This window comes from Ascidiella aspersa, chromosome 9 (genome assembly GCF_963924565.1).
Source record: "Ascidiella aspersa chromosome 9, kaAscAspe10.2, whole genome shotgun sequence".
Taxonomy (NCBI): Eukaryota; Metazoa; Chordata; class Ascidiacea; order Phlebobranchia; family Ascidiidae; genus Ascidiella; species Ascidiella aspersa.
The window spans coordinates 63,091-76,916 of NC_139455.1; the positions used below are offsets into that span (position 1 = coordinate 63,091).

Sequence of the window (13,826 nt, forward strand, 5' to 3'; positions counted from 1 at the left end):
CTTGTTATTTTTGGCATTAAAATGTTATTGAATTCTTAACAGGGTTTTTTATATTTGTCTACCTATTTTTGTTTGTCAAAACCTAAAGTACTGTATCTTTTTTTTTTTGTCCCAAAGAAAACTAAGCAGCTTCAAAGTTTCATATCTCTGCAAGTATAATGTAAGTTTAACACTGAGATATACAAAGAACACCTTATACCAAGTGGATGGATTACAAGCTTGACGTTCTTTGATCAGCTAAGACATAACTTTTCCATGCAGAGATTCTTGACTTACTACTACCCAAGCACACATCAGACTAAATAGCCACCTATTCATGTAATTAAAATTGGTTAATTATGAAAAGATCCACTCATATGAGCTAGAGTTAACCGCCCACAAAAATGTGGTTGAAAAATATTTCATCCTCTATATACTTTTTCTTCATGATTTATGCAGTCTTTTGAGCGAGGCAGACTCCAGACTGAAATAAATTAGCTTATTTTGTAGAGTTGGACTCAGGACTTACTACCCGAGTGCGCCATGCACTTGTACACCAGCAAATTTAAAGTCTAATAGGGTTGTTTTCTTTCAGTAAATGACTTTACAACCCTGCTGGATTTAATGTACTTTTTTCCTGTTGGGCTTTCTTGAGATTTTGCAAAAATGCTCCTCATGTTGGAATATGGTACAGATTAATTATTGTTGAGGGGTAACCTTTAATTCAATGTGCCTATTTCCTGCAGCAGCATTCAACCAATTTTAATTTAGAATTTGTAGGGTCTGGTACACTATAGTCAGGATGCTTCTTTCTTAGTCTTATGGTTTGATCTTTGAGTTACTTAGTTTCTGGGACCTAATTGATTGATATGTTGTTCAGCTACACTTTAGGAATGAATTTACCATAATTTACAATGAATATTAAGGAATTGAAGTCAACTTATGGGCGTTTCTTTATTTGTTTTACATTTAGCGGAAGCAACTTTACGTACAATATATTGGCTTCAATTGTTCTGTGATTTTTTTTAAAAGTGTAGTTCTGTTGACGTAAAAATATTTAAATCCCAATTTAATTTTTCATTATTCTAACAGGTATACATGTTAAACTCATGTATTGGTTGTTGTAATGGCTAATTGCTAATCACATTTACGGACTTAACAAATTCACAAAACTCCACAACATGGATGGTTTGGAATCCAGTCATTACCTCAATGAACTCTGGGACCTACACAAGTCAAGGGTAAAACATTTTATAAAATTTATATCAATGTTAAAATTGTAGACTGACTTTTGTAAAATTAAAAGTTGTGTATTAAACAGTTTAGTTCCAACAGCAATAGGTTGTTGTTGCCGTTCAACATTTCTAATGAAAAAGATTGATGAATCTTTTGTACAAACAAATGTTTAATCCCTTTTATTTATTCCATGATTCTTATTTAACACAATAAGAAGCGTGTGGCTAATGATGGAAAAGTCTGTTAATCTTAGGCAAAAAAGCATTGTACACACCAGGGTTACTATAGATTTAGGAATTGCACTCGCCAGTTGGACGAGTTCCACCAATTATCACTCGACTGAAAGAAGTTAGTCGCCAAAATTGTTGCTATGCCGGATTGCCGTCTGCTTATTTATACATACACAGTCTTTTTACAGGTCTTGGTTGTTAACAAGACTATTAAATGCGTAGAACTGTTTACCATGTACAATACACTGATTTATTTCTGTAGCTGCACAAGTGTGTATCATTAGCATTTTATGCAATAATTGGCCTAAATTCTCTCGATGGCGCAAACTCACTCCAGAAGGGCTGATGAACAATCCAGTTTGCTTTGACGATCGCCAATTGGGCGATTTGGTGTCCATTAGCACTCGCCAAAGTTTTGTGACCTCTAATTAACGCTCGTTATTTATCGGTAATATTATTGTTTTGTGCAGGGTGACCGAGCTAGTCTCCTGCAGTACCTTGAAGAATTTATTGGGGTTTACAGAGAACTTCTTATTTTCAATATCGATGGACCTACTCAAAACGTAAGTTTAACAGATTCATTATCTATTTTGTATATACTGACCATAAATATGAAAGTTTTAAAAGCATGCTGATGTTAATTTTAAACATTTAGAATGTATTATGTAATTTCTGTAATGTAATAATAAATTACATTATGGAGTGATATTATTTATAAATTTATTTTATAACCACATGACAAATTATGTTTTTGTTGTAGTCTAGACACCCCTTCACAATCCAGGCAGATCACACAATCAAACTTGACCATCTGCCGTTAAGTTTGCTTCAAGTAAGTGAATGATTTTTATTTTTCTTTACACACCCTTTAGCAATCTAAATATAAAACTAATTGTTTGTTTTTAGCTTGTACAAAATCAACTAATGATGCTACAAGACCAGAATGATTGTCTGGCTCTTAAAGATGTAAACTTTACGAACTACTTTGTTCAAGTACTCATTGTGATATGCAGGTATATCTTAAATTTTTGGTATATGTTTTTATATTTCTCTTATTATGATTTTTTTATATGAAAATTTTAATTTGTATTATAAACATATAATTGATAGATTGACAATTTTACTTTACTTTTTGTCTTTCAGCTTGTGCCTAATTAGAAAGCAAGCAGTAAATAAATTAGTAAATTGTTTTTTGTTTGTAGATCTCAATATCAATCCTTTGCTAAAACATCTTCAGTTATTGTTGGCCATGTTGTTTTTATCGCAACGCAAGTTGTTTCTATGGTAAGTGACGGCAGTATATAAATGAAAGGTATGATGTCAAGCTTTTATTTCAAAAAAGTGTCCAAGTCATTTTCACAGACTACTTCAATTTATAACCATACTATATTTATAACAATATTTACTAAAATGTTCTTGTTGCCCAAGATAAATGTTTGTGTTAAGCTAGTTCTTACCATGCCAAGATGTTAGCTAATTAATGTTATGTCTACGTTTGGCAATCCAACATATTTCACCAACATTTCCAATTTAGTTTTTCTCTATAAATTTCTGACCACGCCCTTTAACACATATTTAAATCATATGCAAAAAAATAAAAGATGTTTAGTTTTATAAAGCTGCGTTTATGTACCAACGCTAGGTGTTAAGTGTGCTATGTTGCCTTAAGTGTTCACCGGCAAACTCCAATAAACCAATATTTGTTTAGTTGGAAAATTCCCCGAACTTACAAGCGCGAGATGTTTCTAACCTCAAAGATTTTCTCGGCAACGTGCTGCGTTTGTTCGAGAGATTGTACGACCCACAATCTAAATGGAGAAGAAAACTCAAAGGGTAAAGCTGTATTATTTAACACTTTTTACACATGTACCACCTATTTTTGACATTTGACACGGTTATACGAGTTTGAATAAAATTGTAAAGCGAGGGCATTCACAAAAACATTTAAGTATAAGGATATGCAAAACAAACTATCCTCAATTGACAAACTAAGTCCAAAATAAACCTAGAAATCCTTAATCTGCTTGCTTCAGCCTGGTAACATAGGTATAAATCAATTGATTTATAACTATCATGGCTTATAGGCAGAATTTTCTTTCGAATGACAGAATCTGCCTGAATTCGAACCGTGGAACACATCAATGATAAATGAAGTAGAAAACTTTGTAAATTGTATGTTTGTTACTTTTAGCAGTTGTGGCTTGGGTAGTGCATCACGTGGTTGGAACCTATTACATTGCACTTCCTCTGTATTTTGTCCTGTTTTTAGATTATAATGATTCCCATTTAAAAGTTAGATGTTTTATAACATAAAAATAAACTTGTTTTCAAGTATATTTAATTGTTGTAGTGGCTTCTTGAATTTTATTAAATTTGCTATAAAACCTTTTATTTTGTACCTAACAAAAAATTGTTCAATATTTTAACTGAAGATTGTTATTTTCAGGTTGAAAGTTAAATCACACAACAATAACATTGCACCTTTAATCAATGCAGAATTGATTCCATTCTTTTATGGTAAGAAACCTGTGTTATCTTGTGGTTCACCTTAACGATAGGCTTTTTAGCCTGGCATATTACCATTGCGTCTGCTATTGATTATATAGATTTACTGAAATTGGAGTATGTCAGTTTAAAACTTAACTGGTTTGTTGACCTCAGGCTAAGTCATACTCTATGCTTGTGTCCAACTAAAATGGCTTGCAATAAAAATTATCACATGTTTAGATTGTAGCCAACCTCTCGTTGTTAACTTCCAAAGAATGTCGATTGGAGTTTTTATTTAGAAATAGGAGTTTTATAAAACCTGGCAGTGTTTTTATAATGAAACTGCCCATTTCAAGGTTGATTATAAATGCTTTTATGCAGTTCCTTTTGAAATGAAATGCATAATAAAGTTTTTGCTAGTTTCAGACATAAAACAAACTTAAGTTAAAAGAAAAATGGATGCCTTAAAAATAAAACTGGCCGCACATTTAGAATGCTGCCCAGCTAAACCAGATAAAAATAATCATGACAATCGTACAATCGTTAAAGAAGTTCTCAAAGTTAAACAAGCATTGTACTTAAAAAACAGGTATTAGGATGTGGAATAATGTTAAGCTATGTATATTCACTGGCAGATTTTTTTGGGTACATAAAAACTCATTTTAAATATATTTCTTAATTGTAATAATTGTATTATTTTTTTTTTAATTATTAGTTTAAAAAGTTCATTATTTTCCTTGCAGAGAGCCTTCAAATGCATGCCGTTAGTTTGGGATCAGAACTTCAGCAAAACCTGCTGCACATGTTTGGCTCGATACTTTGTGGGTCGTCTCGTAACGCTTTGCTTGCCACCTCCGCTACTACCCTGGAAATATTGCTCGGGTGGATATAAGTTCCTTGTTTCCTTGTATGAAATAAATCTTGGTTGAGTTTAAGCATAGAGACAGACCGATACGATAAACTGTTTAACCGATAATATCAACCGATATTTCAGCTTCTACCGATATATAGCTATCAGTAAATTTAGCCGACATTTTCCCATAAAAATATTATATAGTTTTCCCATAAAAATAGATAAGATTATTTTTTGAACTTATTTATGCTTTGCTTTTATTTTCATAGCTGACTGATTTTACATAGTATTTTATTTAAAGCATTATGGGTTGTATGATACCATAGGAGATAAACTGAATGTTGTATTATATTGTCGATTAATTTAAATTTTAACCATATTTTAGGTTTAAAAAACAAACACATATTGAATATCAGTTGGTAAAACCTTTAAAAATCTGTTAACGGTATCGGTTCAAAAACATGATGTCGGTCGATCTCTACTTCTAAAGTAAAATAAAACTTAGCGGCATTAATCGTTAGACCAGGTCAAGGATTAACCAAACTGCAGCTTTTGCGCTAGATTTGACCTGTCGGTTTATTTCTTCAGGTCCACAGCATACTTTATAAAACAAAATGATTTAAAAAATAAAATAATCTTTAAAGTAATTTCAAGCTAAATTACAATTACATAACGCCATGTATTATTATGATAAATCATTATGCCATCCTTTAAGTTTAAGTAAAATAAGGTCAATATAAAATTTTAATTCTTGCCCGCGATTTTCAATTGTTACATACCTGGCCCTTATAAAACAATGTTAGTAACACCTGAGTTGAATAATAAAAAGTTTATATTCATATAAAGGTAACATTGTGATTCATAAAATTGCTGTTATTTGTTTTCACTAGGATTATTTGGTGCACTTTTTCACAGTTACAACAAACATAAGTGTATTTAGATTTATAACATTAGTAACTGGAATTATTTTACTAATGGTTCGACAAAGTTCGCCAAACTTTTGTCATAAAGTGCTGGATAACTGTAAGGTTTGAACATCACAGGTCAGATTACTATTAGGACTGCGATCACAAGCCGGACTTAAATATTTGGTCAATTTTATTAACTTTATTATTGTTAAGAAAAGTAAATTTAAATATGCAATAAAAGTGCTCCATAATAAATTGTCGCACAGTTTAGCATTTCTTTAAAAATTTAGTGTTGAGCCCTGCTAGATTTAACACGGTGGTCGGTTGTGGTCCACAAGTCTAGTTTAGTCACCTCTCGATTGCAAGTTTAACTATTTACTTCAACTAAAAAAAATCAACATTCAATTCTATGTTTAATTAAAATGTAACCAAACATACTAATTTTTATCAGGTACCTTACTCAATATATGGGCCTTTCGTCTGACAAAGATGATAATAACAAGAACACAGCTGTGGGTGAAGATTCGAAGACCCACAGCGAGAACGTGGATTGTGGGACGAAAGAGATTGAGAATGCTCGGTTATTATTGAGGCTTCTTATTCAGATGGTTCATGTTCTGCACAATTCTGGACCTGACCATGTAAGATCTATGCTATCTGCGAAGTTACTTTTATTATTATTGTGAATAGGGGATAGCTATATAAAAAGTCATACTTTCGAATACTTATTCGAAACCATACTTACTTTTTTTACTTGCATTTGAGGAGTATTTTTTGTAACAACTTCCGTGAACCTTGCCCCATTAATAGTTTTAATTATACAAAAAAAAATAGTTACATAATTTTTATTCTAGTGATTGTTTAATTTAAATCAGAAAATATTTATCTAAAATCCCGAAGAAAATTGCTAAGGTCTTTTGGAAAATCGTTTGTTGCAATTGAATAAGATACTTTTTAGTGTTGAACAAAGTAACGAAGGGATCAGCGAACAAGCGCAATATGGTTCAGTTGACTTTCAAGGTATAAGGGATTTAGGTTATAACAAAAAAATGAGAAATATTGAAGATAAAGTTAATTAAAAAAAATACGCAACTAAAGCCTCGTAATTTCATTTTCCCCTTTTAGTGCCAACTTGATGTGAAGACGATTGTTGGCGAATATTTTCAACTTCTGTCGAAAGCTCATTCGAAGCCCGACTTGCAAGTAAACATGATAAGTGAGTTGCTGGTTAACTTCGAATATAGAGTTAAAAACCAAAGTCTTTAGCTCTTATTCATCAATTCTATTTTTGTCAGTTGGCGTTAACATTTGATGAAAATAATTGACAAGGCATGTTTTTCACTGTAATTTTTTTGTTAATTTTACTTCCGAAGATTCCCAAGGTACTGAGTTATAAAGCCAAAAAGGAAATTCTTTCAAGTTTTGTTTCACCTTTTTATAAGTGAGGTTTGATTCGATTTCAGTCGCATTATCTGGTGATAGAAGTGCTTATCGAAACGTCGTCATCAAGATCTCCTTGACCTATTTGGATATGCTATTCCTTGGCTACATAACAGACCCGTGCATAGCGCACATAACTAGATATGTTGTTGTTATTATGAAGGTTTTATTCCCGAGTTTCTTTCTACGTTGGATCGCCCAGCTCTCCAAGTGATGTTGCTCCAGCACGGATGCCTAGATCATCTCAAGAAAGTCTTGCAAAACTTCACCAAACGTAAGTCCAATAATAAAAAGTTTGCTTCTTAAAAATGCGATTTAATTCCCAGCCTAAGTCATCAGTTGCCCAAGTCAAGTCTCAGTCAAATCAATATTACAGCAAGTCATTTCAAAGTCAAGTCATTGATATAAAGTAAAGGGTTGACATTTTAAAATTGACAACTCGTCCGATTATGTCTAATAACTAGGGCGATTATTTTTTGACTTGTCAAAAAAAGTCAAAATTTTGTCAAAATTTACACGTTAGGTCAAAAACGTTGTTAACGACATTTTTGCGCGTTTTTGCCAATTAAAAATAAATAAATTACTAATAAAAAAAACGGCCAATTTTACAAAACTTAAGATATGCAGAACTATATTCTTCAATTATTTTTGTCACAACAAAGTCCGTTTTTTTTGGTGAAACTCTAGCTTCAAACCGCAGACATCTCCGCATTGTGTGGGTTTAATCGATTTTCCGGCCACAGATTGCTTTAAACCGCCCACGCTTAAATGGTGAAATGAATGCTCTGCTCGCTAAAAAATCAATGTTTATAGAATCCAAATTAAGTGACTGAGTCGTAGAATAAAATCAGCTGTTTTCAATAAAAATACCAAACCCCTAATGCTCGATAAAATCGACATTTCGTTGTTGACAAACGTTCTGGTAATACCTCAATGCCATCATCTGTGTCTGAAACGTTTGTGAACATCGAAATGGTGTTTATTTGTCAAGTATTTTATTAAAATTACCAAGAAAACCCATGTTTTGTGCTCCAAGCAAACAAAGCCAAACTTGGGAGAATATGTTCGATAATTTTGGGAAATGTACTTGGCACCATTATTATATAAAGTATTTGCCGCCTCATATTTTCAGCGGTTACTTGTTCCACCCTTCGCTAGCAAAGAATGCTCCAGTCTATATTCGCCAAAGGCGTTTATTTAAGTTGCCATTCAACGCAGATACCCAGCTTTTGATAATTGCTGCCAACTGTTGTTAGAGCCCAGAAAAGTGTTTCTCGACGCTTTGGCTGCTGCCAACAATTGGTTCGCGTTCACTTCTCCGAGCTACATTACAGATCCGTGCATGGTTCACCCACATTTAACTTATGCCCCTCAAGAAATTAAGACCGTGTCCAAGATATGGCGTCTTAAGTACATATTTTTAGTTTTCTAGTTGTATCAATGGTTTTAACTGTTGAAAGAGGTATGCCTGGTGTAGCTCTACTTTTTTCCTGATACAAACATTTATTACCTTAAGTTAGATGCAGTAAATCCAGGTTGATATTGCGATTGGATTATCTTCCAATCCACCGCTTTAATTCCTGCATATCGACCCCCTTATGTTGGCTGACCGACCCACGCCTAATGCAAGCGGCACAACGAAGAATAAAAAGCGCTTTTTAATTCGCAAAAATGTGTGTAAACGCGATTTAATCCAGTTTTCTTGACTGGGTTCTAACACCGGTTAATTTTTATTGTTTTAAGCTGCCTTAAAATGGATGTTTTTACCTTTCTTTACACCTTCTCTTTCTTATTTCTTGTACAACAACCGGTGGCCCGTAAAAATAAATTTGTTCTTACCTTATTTACCCGTGTTTTCATTCGACACGTTTCCCAAAGAAAAATATTTTTTGACTCACGCCTAAAATGGCTAAACGTGGACCTAAAAAAGCTATTTGTTAAAACCTGTACAATGCTTTAACCTGGCTATACCAAGGGCCACCAAGCTACGGCCCGCGGACAAGATCCAACTGCCGATCCAAACTTCAGCCCCCGACATGCTCCTGTTACGATCCGAAAATATGGAACTTGTTTCATTAATTTCGAGAATTAAATTTTTAATAAACAGAAATTTCATAAAACTCGGTTTAAATTTTGGTAAATATTTGTTTTTTCTATTCTTTATTATAATCTTATATAAGTGAAATAAGGTGAATCAAATTTTAATCTAATTTTCACAGTTTTTCAGCCCGTTATAAATAGTTTGCTTAGTGCAATAACTTCAATAGAACTGCTGATAAATTTTAAATTATCGCCACTATTTCACTAAGTATACAATATTAAAATTCTGCTGAAGTTACAAAAGTAGTTCATATATTTAAACTGTTACAGATATAAGAGAAATCTCGTTGACGGACTCAAGCCTTAAACCGAGATAAGAAAAACATCAGCGTCAAATAAAACACAGTTCGGAATAAAAACAAAATAGGGTCAATACCTAATAGTCGTAATAACGTTTGAATTTTACATCCCCTTATAATTGCAATCTTAACCCAATTTCTAACCCCACCTATTACCCACCCCTGAAAAAGAGGGGCAAACAACTTGGTGCCAAAACAGCGGCGCGCTATTTTGTCCGTTTACAACGTATTTCGACAATTGTTCTTCCGGCAAAAAGTTTATGAAGTATCAACGTTTCGAACACATATTCAGGCAATTTTCTTCAGGGCAATATTTATATTTTTTTTTTCGATATATTATCGGACGCTCACCCGATATTTCACCGCAGGATCGGCCCGAGGCCCCAGTGAAGAGGGTGACAGGTTCGGGGTCCAGTTCGTCAACATCGTCAACTCGCTAGTGGCCGGATCCATGAGCGCCAAGGTACTTTCCCTTCACCCACAATTGTTTATCATCATTTCTGTTTGCCTGACATTTTGTGTTTTTTTGTTGTTTTTTTATTCATTTAAAAATTACGTTTTTTCGGGAGAGTATCTGGAACAAGTCACTTGATTAATTTTTTTTTTCACCGACTTATTTTAAATGACTTGTTCACAAAACTTAGCGAACCCAACTTACCTAAATACGACCAGAGATTCAAAACACCATATCTGCAATGACAATGACTTAATTAACTTCAAAATTTTCAATTTTAGTACAAGTCCAAAAAAAAAATAAAAATAAAAATAAAAAAAAAACAATACGTTATATAATAATATTAAGAATTATTTAGTTTTACTATGTAATATAAACCATGTCACACCATTATATTTATGTGGTACGTTCCGTATTTTAACAATAACCAGCGTTTTTTAATTCAACCTTAAGAAAAACAATATATTACAGCCAATTTTTTTTTAATTAAGGTATTTAAAATAACAGGTGGTCATTACTTAATGGCATCAGGCAACATTCAAACCTGTCAAGGCAATTGGCATCTTGTGATTTAAAAAAAGGCAATTTGTCAATTAGTGAAATCCTTAACCTATAAAGGTTAAAAAATCGGTAAAATTTACCCCTTACAATTTTTTATTTTAAAGTTTTGTTAAATAAGGAGACTTTTATTCGTCAAATCCATTTCCTTTAATGTCAGTTGTTTTTCATCTTCAGTTTTATTTTATTTTGCATCTTTCATTTTTGTTGTTCTGCATGTGCGTGTTGTGGTTGCCATGCCAACAGGATCAGTGCAGTCACGTGCTCGATACGTCATTCCTCTTACGTCACTTCAAGGTCATTTGTTTGCCCTCCAAGGAGCTGTTTGTCTCCCTCTTGCGGATGGTTAGTCGCTGGCCTCGTTCGGGGGAATACCCCGAGTTGTTACTGCAAAGAAAAACTTTGCAAATTTAATATACATTGGTTTTGGCTTCATTTTTATTCCTTAAACTTTTTTAAATTAAAAAAAACATTTTATTTCATTTTATTGATTTGTTTTATTTTTCGACCTAACTTTCTACTTTTACCTACAGAAATATTATTTTGTAATGATCTTACGAAACAATTTTATCTATAAGCTGTAAGCTTTGCTATAATTGACGTTTTTGTTATCAATCTCATGACGTATCTTATGACGTATTTATCCAGGCTGTCGAAAGTGATGACGTCATGTCGGTGCCTCGGCCAATCAAAAACGTTTTCATTATTTTGATGCTGTTTGATTGGCTGCCCGAAATCACACAGGTGAGGTTGAACGAGTGTTGTGACTTAAGTTCATGGCTTCACCTAAACCCACTGAACTCACTCGTCTTAAATAACTTGACTTAAATTAAAATGTTTAATCAGTAATAAAAAGGACAGTAACAACTTTTATGTGTATATTACATTTGAGTTGAATTTGGTTCCAAGCCAACTGCTTAATGTAAAAAATGCTGTTTGTTTCATTTTTTAATATTTTTAACTTGTTTATTGCGAAAGGCCAGAATGCAAGGCGTTCACTAGTTCTGTAAGTTCAACAATCCCATTTACGGCAAATAACGTAACTTGTACATAACTTCAGATTGGACTTGACTTGCTAATTTTCTTACATGAATATATAGGCGGTCAATATTGCTTTTCAAGTATAGAGTAACAAATCACATTATATACGATTGGTGTATATGTATCACCCGCTAAACTCTTTCTAAACTTCACCAGCCTTAATTTCACAGGCAACTCTTGTATTTATGAGGTTGGTAATAACTACTGAATAAACAATAAACTCAAAGTTTAAAAAACCGAGTGAAACCAGGATCAGACATTTTTAAGGAATATATATATTCCGCCTATACTTACATTAAGCAGAAACTTACTGCCAATTTTGGAATCCATAAAGGTACGCACTTTATATAACTACTGCCATGTTTGTATGCAGCCCGACAAGCAAGTTTGGTTGTCGTCCATATTACTCCGCCTCTTTACCTCGTGCGCCGCCAACAAGATATTGGCCGGCCACTGCAAGATTATAACGAAACTAGTCGGTAAGTCTGTGATAGTAATTTATTTCTGAACTTTGGCAACTTTGGAGTAATAATGAAGTTTTTAGAAGTAAAGGACTGTGTATTGAAAATCCTAATTCTGAACTTCATGATTTCGGTCCCGCCTAGCTACTTTGTTTAAAAAATGATTTAGTAAAAAAAAGTTATCTAATAAATGTCACATAAAAAAAATCCTTACTTCTACACTGTACTATGATTTCATCATTAAATTTGCGGCCAGATTCTGTTTTGTTTTTCATTCTGGTTCGATAAAAAAAATAAAACGACGACAGTAACTGTGCTTTAAATAACCCTTTTTATAATATTTTCAACGTGTTTTGCCGCAGCTTGTCTGATCAATCATCCCAACCTTGACGAACAAACGGTTCTCAACCTTCTAACCTTGCTGGAACGACTCGGCTCGTTCTCGGTGACTCCCCGACAAACACTCGCATTCTTCGAGATGTTGAGGCAGGATTCTGCAAGCCACCAGCATATGGTCGGTATAAGGCTTGTTTGAGGTTTCATATTGGATGTAATGCAATGCCAGGTGTTGTGCTTTATTGAAGGGCTTTCATATATTCATTCTACGTCTAAACACAACCTTACAGCATTATGCTTTACATTTGTTATTTTTTTAATTTGTTGTATTATGTAACAACCATGCCGTTTGTTGAAGAACAAGTACTTCGATCGAATGCTAACAAGCCTCTCTGTGATGTCACACAAGGAGTTGGAACATAGGAAACCCTCCTACTTTTTTGACCTCCAGGAAGAAACATCGGTAAATATAATCGTTGGAAGATTTCTAGAATATCTAAACTAAAAAAACATCTATAATTCAAACCTTACTTCCCGTTTTCTACCGCTGCATCATTAATAAGTTGTCACTATGGTGTATATTAACAAAATATTGGTAAAATATAAATTAATAAATAAATCAAGATCAAACTAAGATCTTTCATCTCTTATGCGCCTGTTTTATCGTTCGCTGTATAATTTATTACCGCGCTTATAAATCAATGGAATGGGAGGGTAACGATTTATTTTTGTTGTTCCAGGGCATCACGGCCCCCACGATCAAGAAATGGGGGGGCAACGGTTTCTCCCTTCACACGTGGGTCTGTTTGGGGTACTTCCCCTTCACCCATGGGGCCAGACGAAGGAGACAGTTGTACAGGTAGCAAGCGCTTTTTGTGAGATAAAAAGGCGTAATGAAATAAGTTTTATGCGATATATTGTGGACAGCTGCTTACTATTGGGAGTTATTTAAGACAACCATATTAATATTTTACGGATTATCGTTTAATCCAAGATTTTTTTTTTTATTAAATATCGAACTTCTTGCCGCAGTTTTTCGACCGACAGTGGAACCGGGATGGAAGCATTCTTTACTCAAGACTGCCAACTTGTGGTGGCCGTGAGCACCAAAAAGAGCTACCACACGGTGGCGCTAAACGAGCATCCGCTGACTGACAACAAATGGGTGAGGGGTGTGGTTAGGGCTTGGTCACCCCAACAAGTGGGTGAGGGGCGTGGTCACCACAACAAATGGGTGAGGGGCGTGGTTAGGGCTTGGTCACCCCAACAAATGGGTGAGGGGCGTGGTCACCCCAAAAATTGGGTGAGGGGCGTGGTCAACCGCAAAAATGGGTGAGAGGCGTGGTCACCCCAAAAATTGGGTGAGGGGCGTGGTCAACCGCAAAAATGGGTGAGGGGCGTTGTTAGGGCGTGGTCACCACAACAAATGGGTGAGGGGCGTGGT

General features: G+C 34.2%; 1 protein-coding gene across 1 annotated transcript in view; it reads left to right on the plus strand.

Annotated features, from left to right (window-relative positions):
* The first annotated feature begins 1,078 nt into the window (after positions 1 to 1,078).
* Positions 1,079 to 13,826, plus strand: part of LOC146131728 (neurobeachin-like protein 1) — a 48,856-nt gene continuing 36,108 nt past the window's right edge. Inside the window, exons 1-19 of the mRNA XM_083397030.1 lie at positions 1,079 to 1,220; positions 1,916 to 2,008; positions 2,206 to 2,277; positions 2,352 to 2,458; positions 2,648 to 2,729; positions 3,154 to 3,278; positions 3,892 to 3,962; positions 4,676 to 4,814; positions 6,145 to 6,334; positions 6,819 to 6,909; positions 7,297 to 7,407; positions 9,901 to 9,995; positions 10,791 to 10,889; positions 11,193 to 11,288; positions 11,959 to 12,064; positions 12,409 to 12,560; positions 12,741 to 12,845; positions 13,123 to 13,241; positions 13,415 to 13,547. Of these exons, the coding sequence (XP_083253156.1) occupies positions 1,161 to 1,220; positions 1,916 to 2,008; positions 2,206 to 2,277; positions 2,352 to 2,458; positions 2,648 to 2,729; positions 3,154 to 3,278; positions 3,892 to 3,962; positions 4,676 to 4,814; positions 6,145 to 6,334; positions 6,819 to 6,909; positions 7,297 to 7,407; positions 9,901 to 9,995; positions 10,791 to 10,889; positions 11,193 to 11,288; positions 11,959 to 12,064; positions 12,409 to 12,560; positions 12,741 to 12,845; positions 13,123 to 13,241; positions 13,415 to 13,547 (2,046 nt within the window). The 5' untranslated portion in view covers positions 1,079 to 1,160. The remainder of the gene's footprint in view (positions 1,221 to 1,915; positions 2,009 to 2,205; positions 2,278 to 2,351; positions 2,459 to 2,647; positions 2,730 to 3,153; positions 3,279 to 3,891; positions 3,963 to 4,675; positions 4,815 to 6,144; positions 6,335 to 6,818; positions 6,910 to 7,296; positions 7,408 to 9,900; positions 9,996 to 10,790; positions 10,890 to 11,192; positions 11,289 to 11,958; positions 12,065 to 12,408; positions 12,561 to 12,740; positions 12,846 to 13,122; positions 13,242 to 13,414; positions 13,548 to 13,826) is intronic.